Source organism: Sturnira hondurensis, unplaced genomic scaffold (genome assembly GCF_014824575.4).
Source record: "Sturnira hondurensis isolate 20B ecotype Veracruz unplaced genomic scaffold, ASM1482457v3 Scaffold0002640, whole genome shotgun sequence".
In the NCBI taxonomy this organism is placed as follows: Eukaryota; Metazoa; Chordata; class Mammalia; order Chiroptera; family Phyllostomidae; genus Sturnira; species Sturnira hondurensis.
Window position 1 is genome coordinate 2515577 of NW_028075271.1, and position 12919 is coordinate 2528495.

Here is a 12919-nt window from a genome sequence, read left to right on the forward strand (position 1 = left end):
GTGGACTGGGGAAACAAGTTACCGGGGCAGAAGATGGACCCTTGGAGAAAGAAAGCACAGACACATGGCTTAGGAAAGAAGGGGAGGAGGCAAGGCATGACAGAGAGTGCATGGGCCCTGGTTTCTTTGTCTTAAGGATTTTTATATTTTCTAAAGGCAGGAATTTTAGGGGAGGTCTCAGGAGAGGATCTCAATAGAATATTCATTAGCTTTCCGAGGTGTGTCCTTTCAGGGTGGTGGTCTCTACTGATTGGCTGGCTCTAGGGGGTTATTATGAACCTGAAAAGGTCAACATTCCTGCTGTGGTCACCACCAGAACCAATAAGCAGAGTCAAGGATTGAATTTTTGGGGGGTCCTTTATTTAGGTGGACAGTGATCTGAGAAGACAGTGGGTTATGTACCCTAACAGATCGTCTTATATTCCATTTCAAACCGACCCCTTTTATAAGGAGAGGGAAAAAAAAGTTAAGGGGTTTGGAATTCAGGGAAAAGGTTAATCAGATAAAAGCTGCGGCATTCTTGCATCTGTCGACTGGTATTTCCTTGTCTGTGTTCTGGGCAGTGGACATCTCTCTCTGGAGCACAATGGCTCAGATGCCATCTTGATGGCTTACAGTGCTCCTGGGGCACAGAGGTGGAATTCCTGTGGTCTCCTGGAGTCAGGGTGTCATACCTACAGATCCTGAAACTGAGTCCCTCATGAGTAACTTTTCACATGCATTAATTACTAAGCTTGTTAAGTATTACTAAAACTAAAATTTTGCAGCTCCTGAGTTCTCCCGTCAATTAGTCGTTGCAGCTGGTCCTGATGTCAGCCAGGCCATCGCTTTGGTTTTGCTGCTTTTCTGGGCCTGAAGCTGAAACACAACTGAGGCCTAGATGTTATCTTCATCTTGATGAAAACTCTGTCTCTGTGGTCAACAGACCCCGGGCTTTGTTCCTGAGGTTATCTGATGCTGATCAGAACCTGCAGCCTTAATGCTTAAGGGCATGGTCAGCCAGGGAGGGAGGCTGGTGAGTCAGGGGGCTCTGACTTGTTCCGAGTCTCCTACCTTGTTCCGAATGCCAAGGAATTTTCCTGGCTTCTTCCTATCCTGCCCCACAATCTTTAGCTGGAAGAAACCTGAGAAACTACCAAATCCGGAGCATTTCTAATGGGATTAACTATCACTCTTAGGGAATTCACATTATGCCATTTACCCGATGATGGGTGGTCAGGGTGACAACAGAACACGACTTTTAAAAAACCTTTTCCTTATTAATTTATTTATTCATCAATTAAAAATATTTTAGTACATACAAGCCTCAATGAATTAATCAGATGAAATGAAAACGCTAGTGGAGAAGAACCTGTAAGGTCTGGTCCCATATTGTAAATAATAGTTAATACATAGTAAACAAGCCTGATGGGAAACTCTGTCAGTTGTAATAGGCCTAAATGACTATTGGAAAGCTGTTATTCCAGGAAGTGGAATGCATGACCTCCAGGAGGTTGAAAAGCAATTCAACCTTTGTGCCCCAGGGGGTCTGCTAGCAATGCAGATGGTAAGGGGGGGAGGGGGCATTGTGTTCCAGGGAGGGATTCTGGTGAAGCAGATAAAGGATTGTCCATCATCAGATAAAAGAAAATCGCTACTGGACTGAAACTCTTATCTAATTAATCTTTTTCCCACCCGCTAACCTACCCTTTCCATCTCCCTATAAAAAGGTTGGCTTGAGCCCTGGCTGGTGTGGCTCAGTGGATTGAGCACCAGCCTGCAAACCAAAGGGTCGCTGCTTTGACTCCTACTCAGGGCACATGCCTGGATTTCGAGCCGGGTCCCCACTAGGGGTGTGTGTGAGAGGCAACCGCACACTGGTGTTTCTCTCCACCTCTTCATCCCTCCCTTCCCCTCAGTCTAAAAAAAAAAAATCTAAGAGGAAAAAAAAGGTTGGCTTGAGATGTTAAGACAGTTGCAATCTTGTCACATCATCAGCATCTGAATAAAGCGTCAATAAAGATTCAATCCTTGCCTCTCTTCACTGGTTCTGGTAGTGACAGGCAGCAAGAACGCACTTTTCTGGTTTCAAGGCTGGAGTAATATACACCACATTGTTTACATGTTCTGGTGAAGGAATCGGTGTTAAATTTTTATATTTCTGTATTATTAGAATTTTTACAAAGAAAATACCACTTTTACAGTCATAAAAACACAATGGATATTTTAAAAACCTTTCGACCCTCTCTTTACCTGCAGTGTGTGACAGCCCTTGACTTCCTCATTTCTGAATCCTATTCAGTTCAATTCCCGCCTTAAAGTTGACCCCAAATAAGTGCTTCGAGCAAAAGGACTCAATAAATGTGCATGCAAGAAAGGGCTCTGTCAGGTTGAAGGATGATAATTTTCAGGGTAAACCCAAAAGGTACAATGTCTCATTTAGTTAATAAGCTTTCAGATCACGTCCCACAGGTGGGCAAGGGCCGGTTTTTCTCAGTGCAATTCACGTCTGGCCCGGTAAAGCGCACATCGCAATGCCAGGCTTCAAACTCGAGACCCTCGAGCCTCCAGGCCCATTAATGCAGTGACTCCTTTGTGCCGGTCCCGTCTCTGCAGGTGCCCTACCCCGCCGGCCCCGCAAGGAGAGCCCAAGCTCTACTGCTGGACCGGCCTTTACCCACCTTTACCCGCCGGACAATTGCCTTTCCTACACACCCAACTCAACAGTGCCTGCAGGCGGAAGCGAGCGGGCGGGGCACCCGCGAGACACGCCCCGGAAGTGGGCGGGGCATCGATCACCACAACAGTCCCCGCGGTCTCCCTCCTGGTCGTTCTGCGACAGAGGCCGGTCCTGGCTTTGTAGCTCGCTCAAGATGGCGACGCAGCCACCCAGCGGGATCCGCCTCAGCGCGGTGAGCATTCGCGAGGGGTGGAGCGGCCGTGTCCCAGGAGGGCGGGCAGGCGGGCAAGCGAGGGGGGGCCGGCAGTGGGCGGTGGCGAATGGTCGCGGGCCGCTGGGGCCGCGTTGGGGTCGGGGAAGGGGGCAGCCGTCTCGGTCGGGTCCGCGGGGCGGCTCGGGGGCCAGCAGGGCGGACCCGGGCTGCGTCCGGTTTTCTCCGCGTTAGGTTTCTGTTTTGCGCCCGAGGCTTCGGGGCGGGCCGGGGCCGCTGCCCCTCCTTCCGGGTCCCTCTGCGCTGTCTGCTGGTTCTGGTCTGCCCGCAGGGCCTGGGCGGAGGACTCCCCAGCCTCGGACCGCGCCAGCCCCCTGATCCTCCGGGCCTGCGGACCCTCGGGCACTCCGGAGCGGGAGGGAGCGGCAGCCTGCGGCCAGAAATGCCGGCGGCCTTGACCTTCTGGCAGCGGCACTGGCCACAGCCAGCCCGGACGAATCTGACTCCTTGAAATTCCTACCGCTTCCCTCTAGTGAAGCCCTCGGGCCGAATCTCTTGAGTCCGCGAACTCTCGGTTTCCCTGCCGGCCCCTGCATCGCGCCAGTTTCGGATTCCTGGAAATCCTATGAGTCAAATCGTAGGGAGTGGTTACACAATACAAATTAAAATTTCACGTCTTTAAATGTGGGCGTGGCTTACCTCCCTGAGTATTCAAAAAAGTTGTTGGAGGTTGACCCCAGCCCAAGGCTGACCACCTGGGCCTCTAACGTCTAACCATCGCGCAGGGACAACCTCTATTGGAATCGTGCGTCGTCCTACCCCCTGTTTCATTCATTTAGCCAGTTTCTCACCTGATGTGGTAGGACTCTATTCTAGATAGGTGTGAAATGGTATCTGGCTTTACTTTGCATTTCCTGGACTTGTAGTGAAATTGAAAGCTTTTCATATTTCATGCTTGTTGGCTTTTGGTGTTTCTGAAAAATACCTATCATTTGCCCGTTTCTCTACGTTCCATTTTCTTCTGGGGCTGGGGGAGTTTAATTGGTTAATAAGCGTTGTTTACACGCTCTGAATAAAGGGCCTTTGGTTACGTAATTGGTTTAGTGTATGAAATAGCATTTAGGAGTTTGTAGATCAAGAGCAACTTTATTCTTTCTTACTACTGGCTTTAAATATCATTGGCTAGTTGTTCATCACTACCCCTGGGTGAATCTGGGCAGATTCTAATGCTCTGCAGTTGGCCTCGGGTACTGTCAAGTCTGGCCTCATCTAGTTCAATAGCTGGGACTCAGTTAATAGTCCTGCCCCACCCGTTCCCAGATTGGGCCAAATGCTGGCCCAGAAACCCGTTGTGGAAAAAAGGAGGGAGCTGGCTTTTCTCCTGTGCGCCCCTGGATTCACTTCTTTCTTCTCCCCTGTTGCTGTCTCTGGGCTGTTCTAGACTCCGGTAAGAAAGAAAACAAAGGGGTCAAAATAGTCAATGAGAGCTGTGTAGTTAGCTGGCTGTCCGGGTGAAGTAGTTGTCTTTTTTTGTGGGTGATGTGGGTTGTTTGCAACCTCATTGACAGAACTCTCCCATCTGTAGCTTCTGGAGGTCTCCTTGCTTTAGGACAGGAACTGGCAAACTACAGCTCATGGGTCAAATCCAGCCTGCCACCTGCTCCTGTTATGGCCCAGGAGCAGAGAGTGACTCTTAACCAGTTACCCCCAAAAATCAAAGACTATTTTTATATTGTAACATAAGAAAACTGTGTAAAATAGACCTTCCGATTTCCATTTGTGAGTTTCACTGGAATACAGCCATGCTTTTTGTAAGTCTCAAATGCCTGCGTTAGTAGATGGTCTAGGAATTAATGAGTTTGTGTATTTGTCAAAAGCCATAAGGCACAAAGGGTGAACATCATGAATGCAGATTTTAAAAAATCATTTAGTAGGTTGGGAGATCCCAGAGTGGAATATGGAGTGACAAAAACTTATTTAAATATTTGCTTTTTGCCTCCATATTTCTAAGTAAAATGCTGACACCATTTTGTTGCTGTTTCCCTGCTGTGGATTTACCTGACACACGCACACACTCGCCACCTCTTCCCAACCTTCCAGTGCGCGTGTCTCTCTTTTTGGCTGAATTACTGTATGACTTACCACTTTTACTATTATTCACAAGTAAATCAGCCAGAAGTATGGTTACATTGTCTTGGCTGTACAGCTTTTTGTTTTCCCTTAACTTAATAATTGACTTGTATTTTATTTGCTCGTCTGCTTAGTTTTTCCTCTGTACTGATTGATCAATTTTTCATTCATTCAATTTTTCAGAGAGCTGGCAAATCTTTTCCAAAAATGTTGAAGCACACCCAGTATTTTGTCAGTTTTGTTGGTTCAGTTGTGATTTGGGGACTTCCTTTTATCATTTGTTCTGGAAATTACCTTCCCCTTTTGGTTGTGTCTCCATGCCACACATTCCTCCTCTGCGGTTTTCTCCCTCCTCGAGCTCAGTGTCGGGACTGAGAGTGCTGGTGCTGGGCCCTCGGCCTGGGCCCAGAGCCTGAGTGACAGCTGGGTGTGCGGCCCAGGCAAGTTCCTTCGTGAACCTCTTTGTGCCTGAGTTTCCAATCAAAAGTTTGGGAAGAATTGTAACTATCCCAAAGGGTTGTTTTAGAAATTAAATGAACAAATACATATAAAGGGCGCATGCGAGCCACAAGCACTGGGGAAATACTTGCTGTTTAGTTACTGGTACGGTGGAGCCCCTCCATCCTTCCAAAAACGGGTGTAACTTCCTAAGAACAGAGTACCTTGGAAGAAAAATTTTTATGTCATTTCTTGAAAGTCTGTTTTTGGTACTGTTGCTTGCTCTTTACATATAATTTGGCTGGGTTTGAAATACTAGATTAGAAGTGATTTGTCTTAAAATTTTAAAGACACATTTTATTGTTTAATGGAGTCCTATGCATTGCTTTGGGCATGTAGGCTGAAGACTCAAGAAAATTTTCTCATTTATTTAACGGATATCCCCCCTCTATTTTCCCGTTCTCTTGTCTACTGTTTCCCTTCTCGTTGGTTTTTCTTTCCTTTCTGGGAGATTGCTTCCATTTGATGCCCTACCTTTCTCTTACATGTATTTGATTAGTATAAACACTTATCTTAATTTTCTGAATGTCTTCTTAAAATCTCCTGGGACAAAATATTTGTTCTTATCGCTGGGCATATTAGTCATAGTATAGTTGAAGTTTTCTTTTACTCTGCATTATTTCTGCTTATGTTTCTCTTCCTGTACATCGTGTTGATTTTTTTAAACATTTACTTATTGATTTGAGAGAAACAATGGTTTGGTGTTCCACTTACCTTTGCATTCATCGGTCAGTTCTTGTCTGTTCCCTGACCGGAAATGGAGCCTGTAGCCTTTTGGTGTTCGGCATGATGCTCCAACCAGCTGAGCCACACCAGAGATGATTATTGGCCTTTTGCTTCCTTTCCAAGTGAGACACCAGCAGCGAACTGAGAAGCGTTCGTACCTGAGTCCAGCTAGTCCTTTGGTGGGCTTCAGTGCCCTTTGAGTGGTCACACAGGCAGGAGCCAGCTTTTGTTGGGGGCACCCTGTGTCATTCAGTGTTTGTGGGGACACTAAAGAATGAAGGTGTTAGACCATAAAATGAATATCTGTAAAATAACTAAAAATTGTTTCACAGTAATTTTTTTAAAGTGAGAACAACAACAAAAAAGAACGTTATCCAGAAAGCATAATTGTGACGGACCCAAATAGCGCTATTTTAGACCATCCCGTTTTCTAGAGAGGAACTTCTCATCTGCTCTCCTGCTGCTGGCAGCTGGTTGGCCAGCCCTGCTGGAAGCTCAGCAGGGGAAAGGAGGTAGAAGTATTAAGTCCAGCTTGCTGGCTTGGTTTTTATTTATTATTATGGTAAGATACATATAACATAAAATTTGCCAGCTGAACCATTTTTAAGTGTGCAGTTCATCAACGCTAAGTACATTCACATTGTTGCGCAACCACGCTCTGACTCTCTTTGTCTTGGAAAAGTAGAAGCCTGTACCCACTGAAAAAATAACGCCCCATTCCCCTTTCCCTCGGCCCCTGATGGTCACCATTCCGCAATACTTGCTGTGAATTTGACTGCTCCGGGGACCTTGTACAAATGGAGTCATAAGTACTTGTCTTTTGGTGAATCGCTTATTTCACTTAGCATAGTGTCCTCAGTGTCCATCCATGTTGTAGCATGTGTCAGAATTTCTTGTTTAAGGCTGAATAATATTCTATCCTGCAAATATACTACACTTTATCTGTTCATTCATCCATGCACGGTTGGGTTGCTTCCGCTTTTTGACTATTGTGAATAATGCTGCTATGAACATGGGTATATACAATATATAAATCTATCTCTGAGACTGCTTTAAGTACTTTTCAGTGTTTTCTCAAAAATGGAATTGCTGTATTATATGGTCATTCTATATTTATTTAGTTATTTTTTTGAAGAACCTCCTCAGAGTGGCTATACCATTTTATGTTCCTTCAGTAAGTACACAGGACCTGGCTTGTGTGGCTCAGTGGGTTGAGTGCTGGCCAGCGAACCAAAGGGTTGCAAGTTCGATTCCCAGTCAGGGTGCATGGTTGGGTTGAAGGCCAGGTTAACTGGTTAGTGTATCTCTGGTACATGGATGTTTCACTCCCTCTCTTTCTCCCTCCTTTCCCATCTCTCTAAAAATAAATAAAAATCTGAAAAAAATATACACAGGAGTTCTGGTTTCCACACATCCTCCCCAATACTTCCTGTTTTCTGGTTCTGTTGTATTGGCGAAGTGGGTTTATTTTTCGCTTGTTGATAACAGCTCTCAGCTATCTCACTGTGGTTTTAGTCTGCATTTCTCTAATGATTAGTGTGCTCTGAGCAGTGTTTCTGGTGCTTTGTGGCTATTTGTATACTGTCTTGAAAAGTAGCTATTCAAGTCCTTTATCCTTTTTAAAAATTATATCTTATTGATTATGCTATTACAGTTGTCCCACTTTTTTTCTTTTTGCCCCCCACCCAGCACCCTGCATTCCCTCAGACAATCCCCCCACCATTGTTCATGTCCGTGGGTCATTCTTATAAGTTCTTTGGTTACTCCATTTCCTATACCTGTTTTTTTTTTTTAAGATTTTATTTATTTTTAGAGAGGAGGGAAAGGAGAGAGAAAGAGAAATATCAATGTGTGGTTGCCTCTCATACACCCTCTACTGGGGACCTAACCTGGCCCACAATCCAGGCATATGCCCCAACTGGGAATTGAACCGGCAATCCTTTGGTTCCCAGGACAGCGCTCAGTCCACTGAGCCACACCAGTCAAGGCCCTTTACTGTACTTAATCTCCTTCACTCATCACTCATTCCCCCACACACCCGCTCCCCCTGGCAATCATCCAAACACTCTCTGTGTCCATGAGTCTGTCTTTGTTCTTCCTTAGTTTGTTTTTTAGATTCAGTTGTTGATAGATATGTATTTTTGCCTTTTTATTCATAGTTTTTATCTTAGGTAAGTCCCGTTGACATTTTATATAATAATGGTTTGGTGATGCTGAACCCCTTTAGTTTTTTTCTTGTCTGGGAAGCTTTTCATCTGCTCTTCCATTCTAAAGGATAGCTTTGCTGGGTTGAGCAGTCTTGGTTGTAGGTCCCTGCTTTGCATGACCAAATATTTCTTGCCAATCCCTTCTAGTCTGCAAAATTCCTTTTGAGAAATCAGCTGACAGTATTATGTGAACTCCCCTGTGGGTAACTAACTGCTTTACTCTGTTTTTTTTTTTTTTTTTAAGATTTTATTTATTTATCTTTAGAGTGGAAGGAGAGAGGGAGAGAAATATCAATGTATGGTTGCCACTTGTGTGTCCCATGCTGGGAACTGGTCTGCAACCCAGGCATGTGCCCTGACTGGGAATCAAACCATGGTTGTTTGGTTCCCAGGCCCACGCTCAGTCCTCTAACTGTTTTTAAGATTCTCTCTGAATCATTATTAACCTTTGGCATTTTAATTATGATGTGTCTTGGAGTGGGCCTCTTTGTATCCATCATGTTTGGGACTCTCTGTGCTTCCTGGACTTGCATGTCTATTTCCTTCACCAAATCAGGGCAGTTTTCTTTCATTATTTTTTCAAATAGATTTCCAATTTCTTGCTTTCTCTTCTGGTACCCCTATGATGTGAATGTTGGACCTCTTGAAGTTGTGCCAGAGGTTACTTATACTATCCTTATTTTTTTGGATTATTTTTTCTTGTGTTCTGATTGGTTGTTTTTTGCCTCCTTATGTTCTAAATCATTGCTTTGATTCTCAGCTTCATCCACTCTGCAGTTGTTTCCCTATAAATAGGTCTTTATTTCAGTTAGCATATCCTTCGTTTCTGACTAGATCTTTTTTATGCTGCTGAGGTCCTCACTAAGTTCTCTGAGCATCCTCGTAACCAGTGTTTCGAACTCTGCGTCTGATAGGTTGCTTATCCCTTTCCTTTGGCTCTTTTCCTGGAGTGTTGATCTGTTCTCAGTTGGGCATGTTTCTTTGTATCCTTTTGGCAATCTCTCTGTGTTTGTTTCTATGCATTAGGTAGAGGTGCTCTGACTCCCTGTCTTAGTAGTGTGACCTCTTCTAGTAGATGTCCTGAAGGGTCAAGTGGCACAGCCTCCCCTGTCACCCAAGCTTGGTACTGGAGCTGTGGCCTTCATGAGGACTATGTACACCTTCCTCCTGTGGTTGAACCTTGATTGCTGTTGGCTGGTCACTGGGAGAGATTTACCCAGGCCAGTCAGCAGCAAGGACTGAGCTGCAAGTGGCCGTGACCACTTCCTACCAACCTGGCCCTCTGTGAAGGATCAGCTGTTCAGGGGCAGGATGGCAGTGGTCTGTAGTTGACCACTGGGTGTGCCAGCCCTGGTGTTTCCTGGGTGGTAAGGGTCAAGGTCAACCCCCTTGTGTCTTGCCCGGGGCCACCCTGCCTGAGCTATAAAGCAATTTGAAATGGCTGCTAATTGTGCTGGTTTGGAGATTCCTAGGTGAAGCCAAGCTATGAATCTATCTGGCTGCTCTTAGTGCCATGCCTGGGGCTACTTAGCAAGAGGTATGGGGGGGGTGTCTGGGACCACCTGTTGCTTATTTGAGAGGATTTAGGAAGTTGTGAAGCAGAGCCTATGAGACCAGCCTTTCATATGGAAAAGTTGCGTTTTCATATGGAAAAGTTGCTGGTAACAGCTTGGGTGGCCCATAAGTCGAGTGGGACAGAGCCTCAGGGATTCTCCAGGGCAGGGCAAATGGCGTTCGCCAGGTTGATGGGGTCTCAGAATGTCACCTGCCTGCCTGCTCTGTGGCTGGTGGTGGTGGGGTGGGGGATGGTCAGAAAAGGGACAGTGGCGTCTGCCCACCTTTCTGCCTGGGAGAAAGCTGCCCCCCCCCCCCAGCTCCTGCCTTAATGCTAGGAACTTCAGGTTCTTCCTGTATGCCCCTGGTGCCTTTCATGTTGCTACCCTGGTGCTGGAGCTCAGAGGGAGTGAGTCTGAGTAAGTCTGTGTGGGGGTTCTTTAAGAGGAAGTGTTTGGGACTTTAGAATTTTTTCTTCCACCGACTTACTCCTTGCTGGTTTTTGCAGCCAGAGTCAGGGGGACTTATTTCCTGACACTGGGACCCTGGGCTGGGGTGCCTGGTGTGGGTTTGGGACTCCTAGTTTCTGAGGTATCCCTCCCAAGTTTTTATTCGCATGACGCATGTGGGATCAGCCCGTTTAGCATCTGCACCCCTCTTACCAGCCTGGATGGATGTGGTTTCTTTAATTCTATGGTTGCCATATTCCATTCAGCTTGGTATGTCAGTTCTAAGTGGTGGTTGTTCTATAGTTTAGTTGTAATTGTGATGTGGTTGTGCGAGGAGGTGAGCTGTGTTTACCTGTGCTGCCATCTTGACCGGAAGTCCTGAAGAAAGTGTCGATGAGTAAAATATTTCATTGATTAACAGCCTTATCTTCCAGGAATCTTATCTTCTGCGTTGTATTTCCAAGTATATCCTGAAACAAGCGTCTAGGTTATTTTTTACTTGATCTTTACTAGGTTGACTTTTACTTGAACAAACAAAAAAAGTTTACATGGCTAAAAGCTCTTCCGAAGGAAAGGGTTTACTGAGCCAAATGGTAGCCAGAAAAGGACCAGAACCTGGGCAGGAGGCCTAGATCAGCAGCAGCTGGGCTGGTTGGGAAAGACAAACATGTCCACAGTCCTGGGGTTGGTGGGCACCTCGTGCATTATGTTTTGGTAAAACAGGTGGTTGGAAAGTTTGTATTGGCTACAGATAAGGGGGTGAGGTAGGAAAAGGCGTGAAGGGGCGGGGGCGCGATCCCAGGTCAGGTGCTCAGCCAGGAGGGAGGAGATGTTTACTTCTTCCCATCCGCTGCTGCGGGGAAACAGCCCCGAAGGTTCCGTCTGAGCCTGACGCTGTGGAGGCTGGTGGTCCTACTGGAGGGGATTCAAAGTCCAGTGCGCGGTCCGAGTGTGGGTGGTCCATTGTGAGTTGGCCCACAGCTGTTACTGGTACTTTCTCTCCCTCTCCTGTGGTATTTTAATTTTAGGGCCTCTCAGAATTTTTCTTTTCTCAGTTTCTCTCCTGAAAAGTAAGACCTGAATTTACATGAATCATTGGTTTGTTTCAGCTTTGCCCGAAGTTTTTACATACAAATTCTACTAGTCACACGTGGCCATTCAGTGCAGTTGCTGAATTAATAGGTATGTAAAATTAATGTTTCATATGTAACCCGTTGTTTGCGATTGAAGTTTTAAAAAAACTTCATTGAAAAATATTCTGTAAATGTGCTTTCTGAGAAAAAAGTATCTTGAATAACATTATGGGTAAAGGTTGAAGGTTACTTAGATAATAGCTATTCAAATGGATGTCAAATTAGTCACTGTTCAATATTTCCTATACTACTTTCAAAGTATTTTAATTTGCTAATTTCATAAAGCACTTATGTTGAAAATATCATTATTCTGATTATAAAAGAAATAGAGCTGCAAAAATGAGAATTACGTTTTTTTAGTAGTTAGAAACTATGTAAAACAGAGCTGCTTCTAATTTCTGGTGCTCGTTAAGTAGGAGGATTAACGTTATGTTAGAGTTGTGGCAGGAACTCGCCTTCCCACCAGTAGGTGGGATGGCCAAGCCTTGGGTTGCAGTTTGGCCGTGTCATCACTAACAGGAGAGGGGAGCCAGGGTGGTGATGGGGTTGCATTATGGGTTATGATTTGGGCGGGAGGTTTGGGCCCTGAATTTTAATGAAGCCTGTGTTTGAGAAACATAATGAAGGGAAATTATATTCTTAGGTATTCTTACAAGTACTTGATTATTTTTTAAATTAATTATTACTATTATTTTCTTTATTTTTATTTTTATTTTTTTTAGAGAGAGGGAGGTGAGGGGGAAGAGAGAAAGAAACATCGATTGGTCGTTCCACTGACTTATGCATTCACTGGTTGCTTCTTGTGCCCTGACCAGGGATCGAACATGCAGCCTTGGTGTATCAAGGGGATTCTCTACTGACCTTAGCTCCTTGGCCAGAGCACTTAAATATACTTTAGATTCTTTACCAACGAAGGATCTGGTTTAGAAAGAAGCACTTTTGAGCACCCTTTTTTTCTTTGGCATATAGTTTGATTTTCCAGTCTCCCAGCTAACACACTCTTCAGGTGTTCTTTGGTTTTTGTTTTGAATCCTCACCCAAGGATATGTTGTATGTTCATTGATTTTTTTTATTTTTATTTTTTTAGAGAGAAGGGAAGGGAAAGAGAAACACTGGTTGTTTGCTTCCTGTACGCACCCTGGTCGGGGTTGAACCCGCAGCCTTTTGGTGTGTGGGACAGTGCTCCATCCCATGGAGCCACTCGGCCAGGGCCAGGTGTTTTTTAAAAACCTTGGGTGGATGTGCTATATCTTTGCAGCTCTTCACTGTCGTTCTTTTTTTGTGGGGACCCATAGAACCCCGCCCAACCTGGGGTGGTTACACCGACTCTCCAGCTTTCTGTTAGCTAGGCA

At 45.3% G+C, this 12919-nt stretch overlaps 1 protein-coding gene across 1 annotated transcript in view; it reads left to right on the forward strand.

Annotated features, from left to right (window-relative positions):
* Positions 1-2682: 2682 nt before the first annotated feature.
* MORC3 (MORC family CW-type zinc finger 3) overlaps positions 2683-12919 on the forward strand; it is a 40403-nt gene continuing 30166 nt past the window's right edge. The window contains exons 1-2 of the mRNA XM_037040616.1: positions 2683-2891; positions 11544-11616. Coding sequence (XP_036896511.1) covers positions 2853-2891; positions 11544-11616 — 112 coding nt within the window. The 5' untranslated portion in view covers positions 2683-2852. The remainder of the gene's footprint in view (positions 2892-11543; positions 11617-12919) is intronic.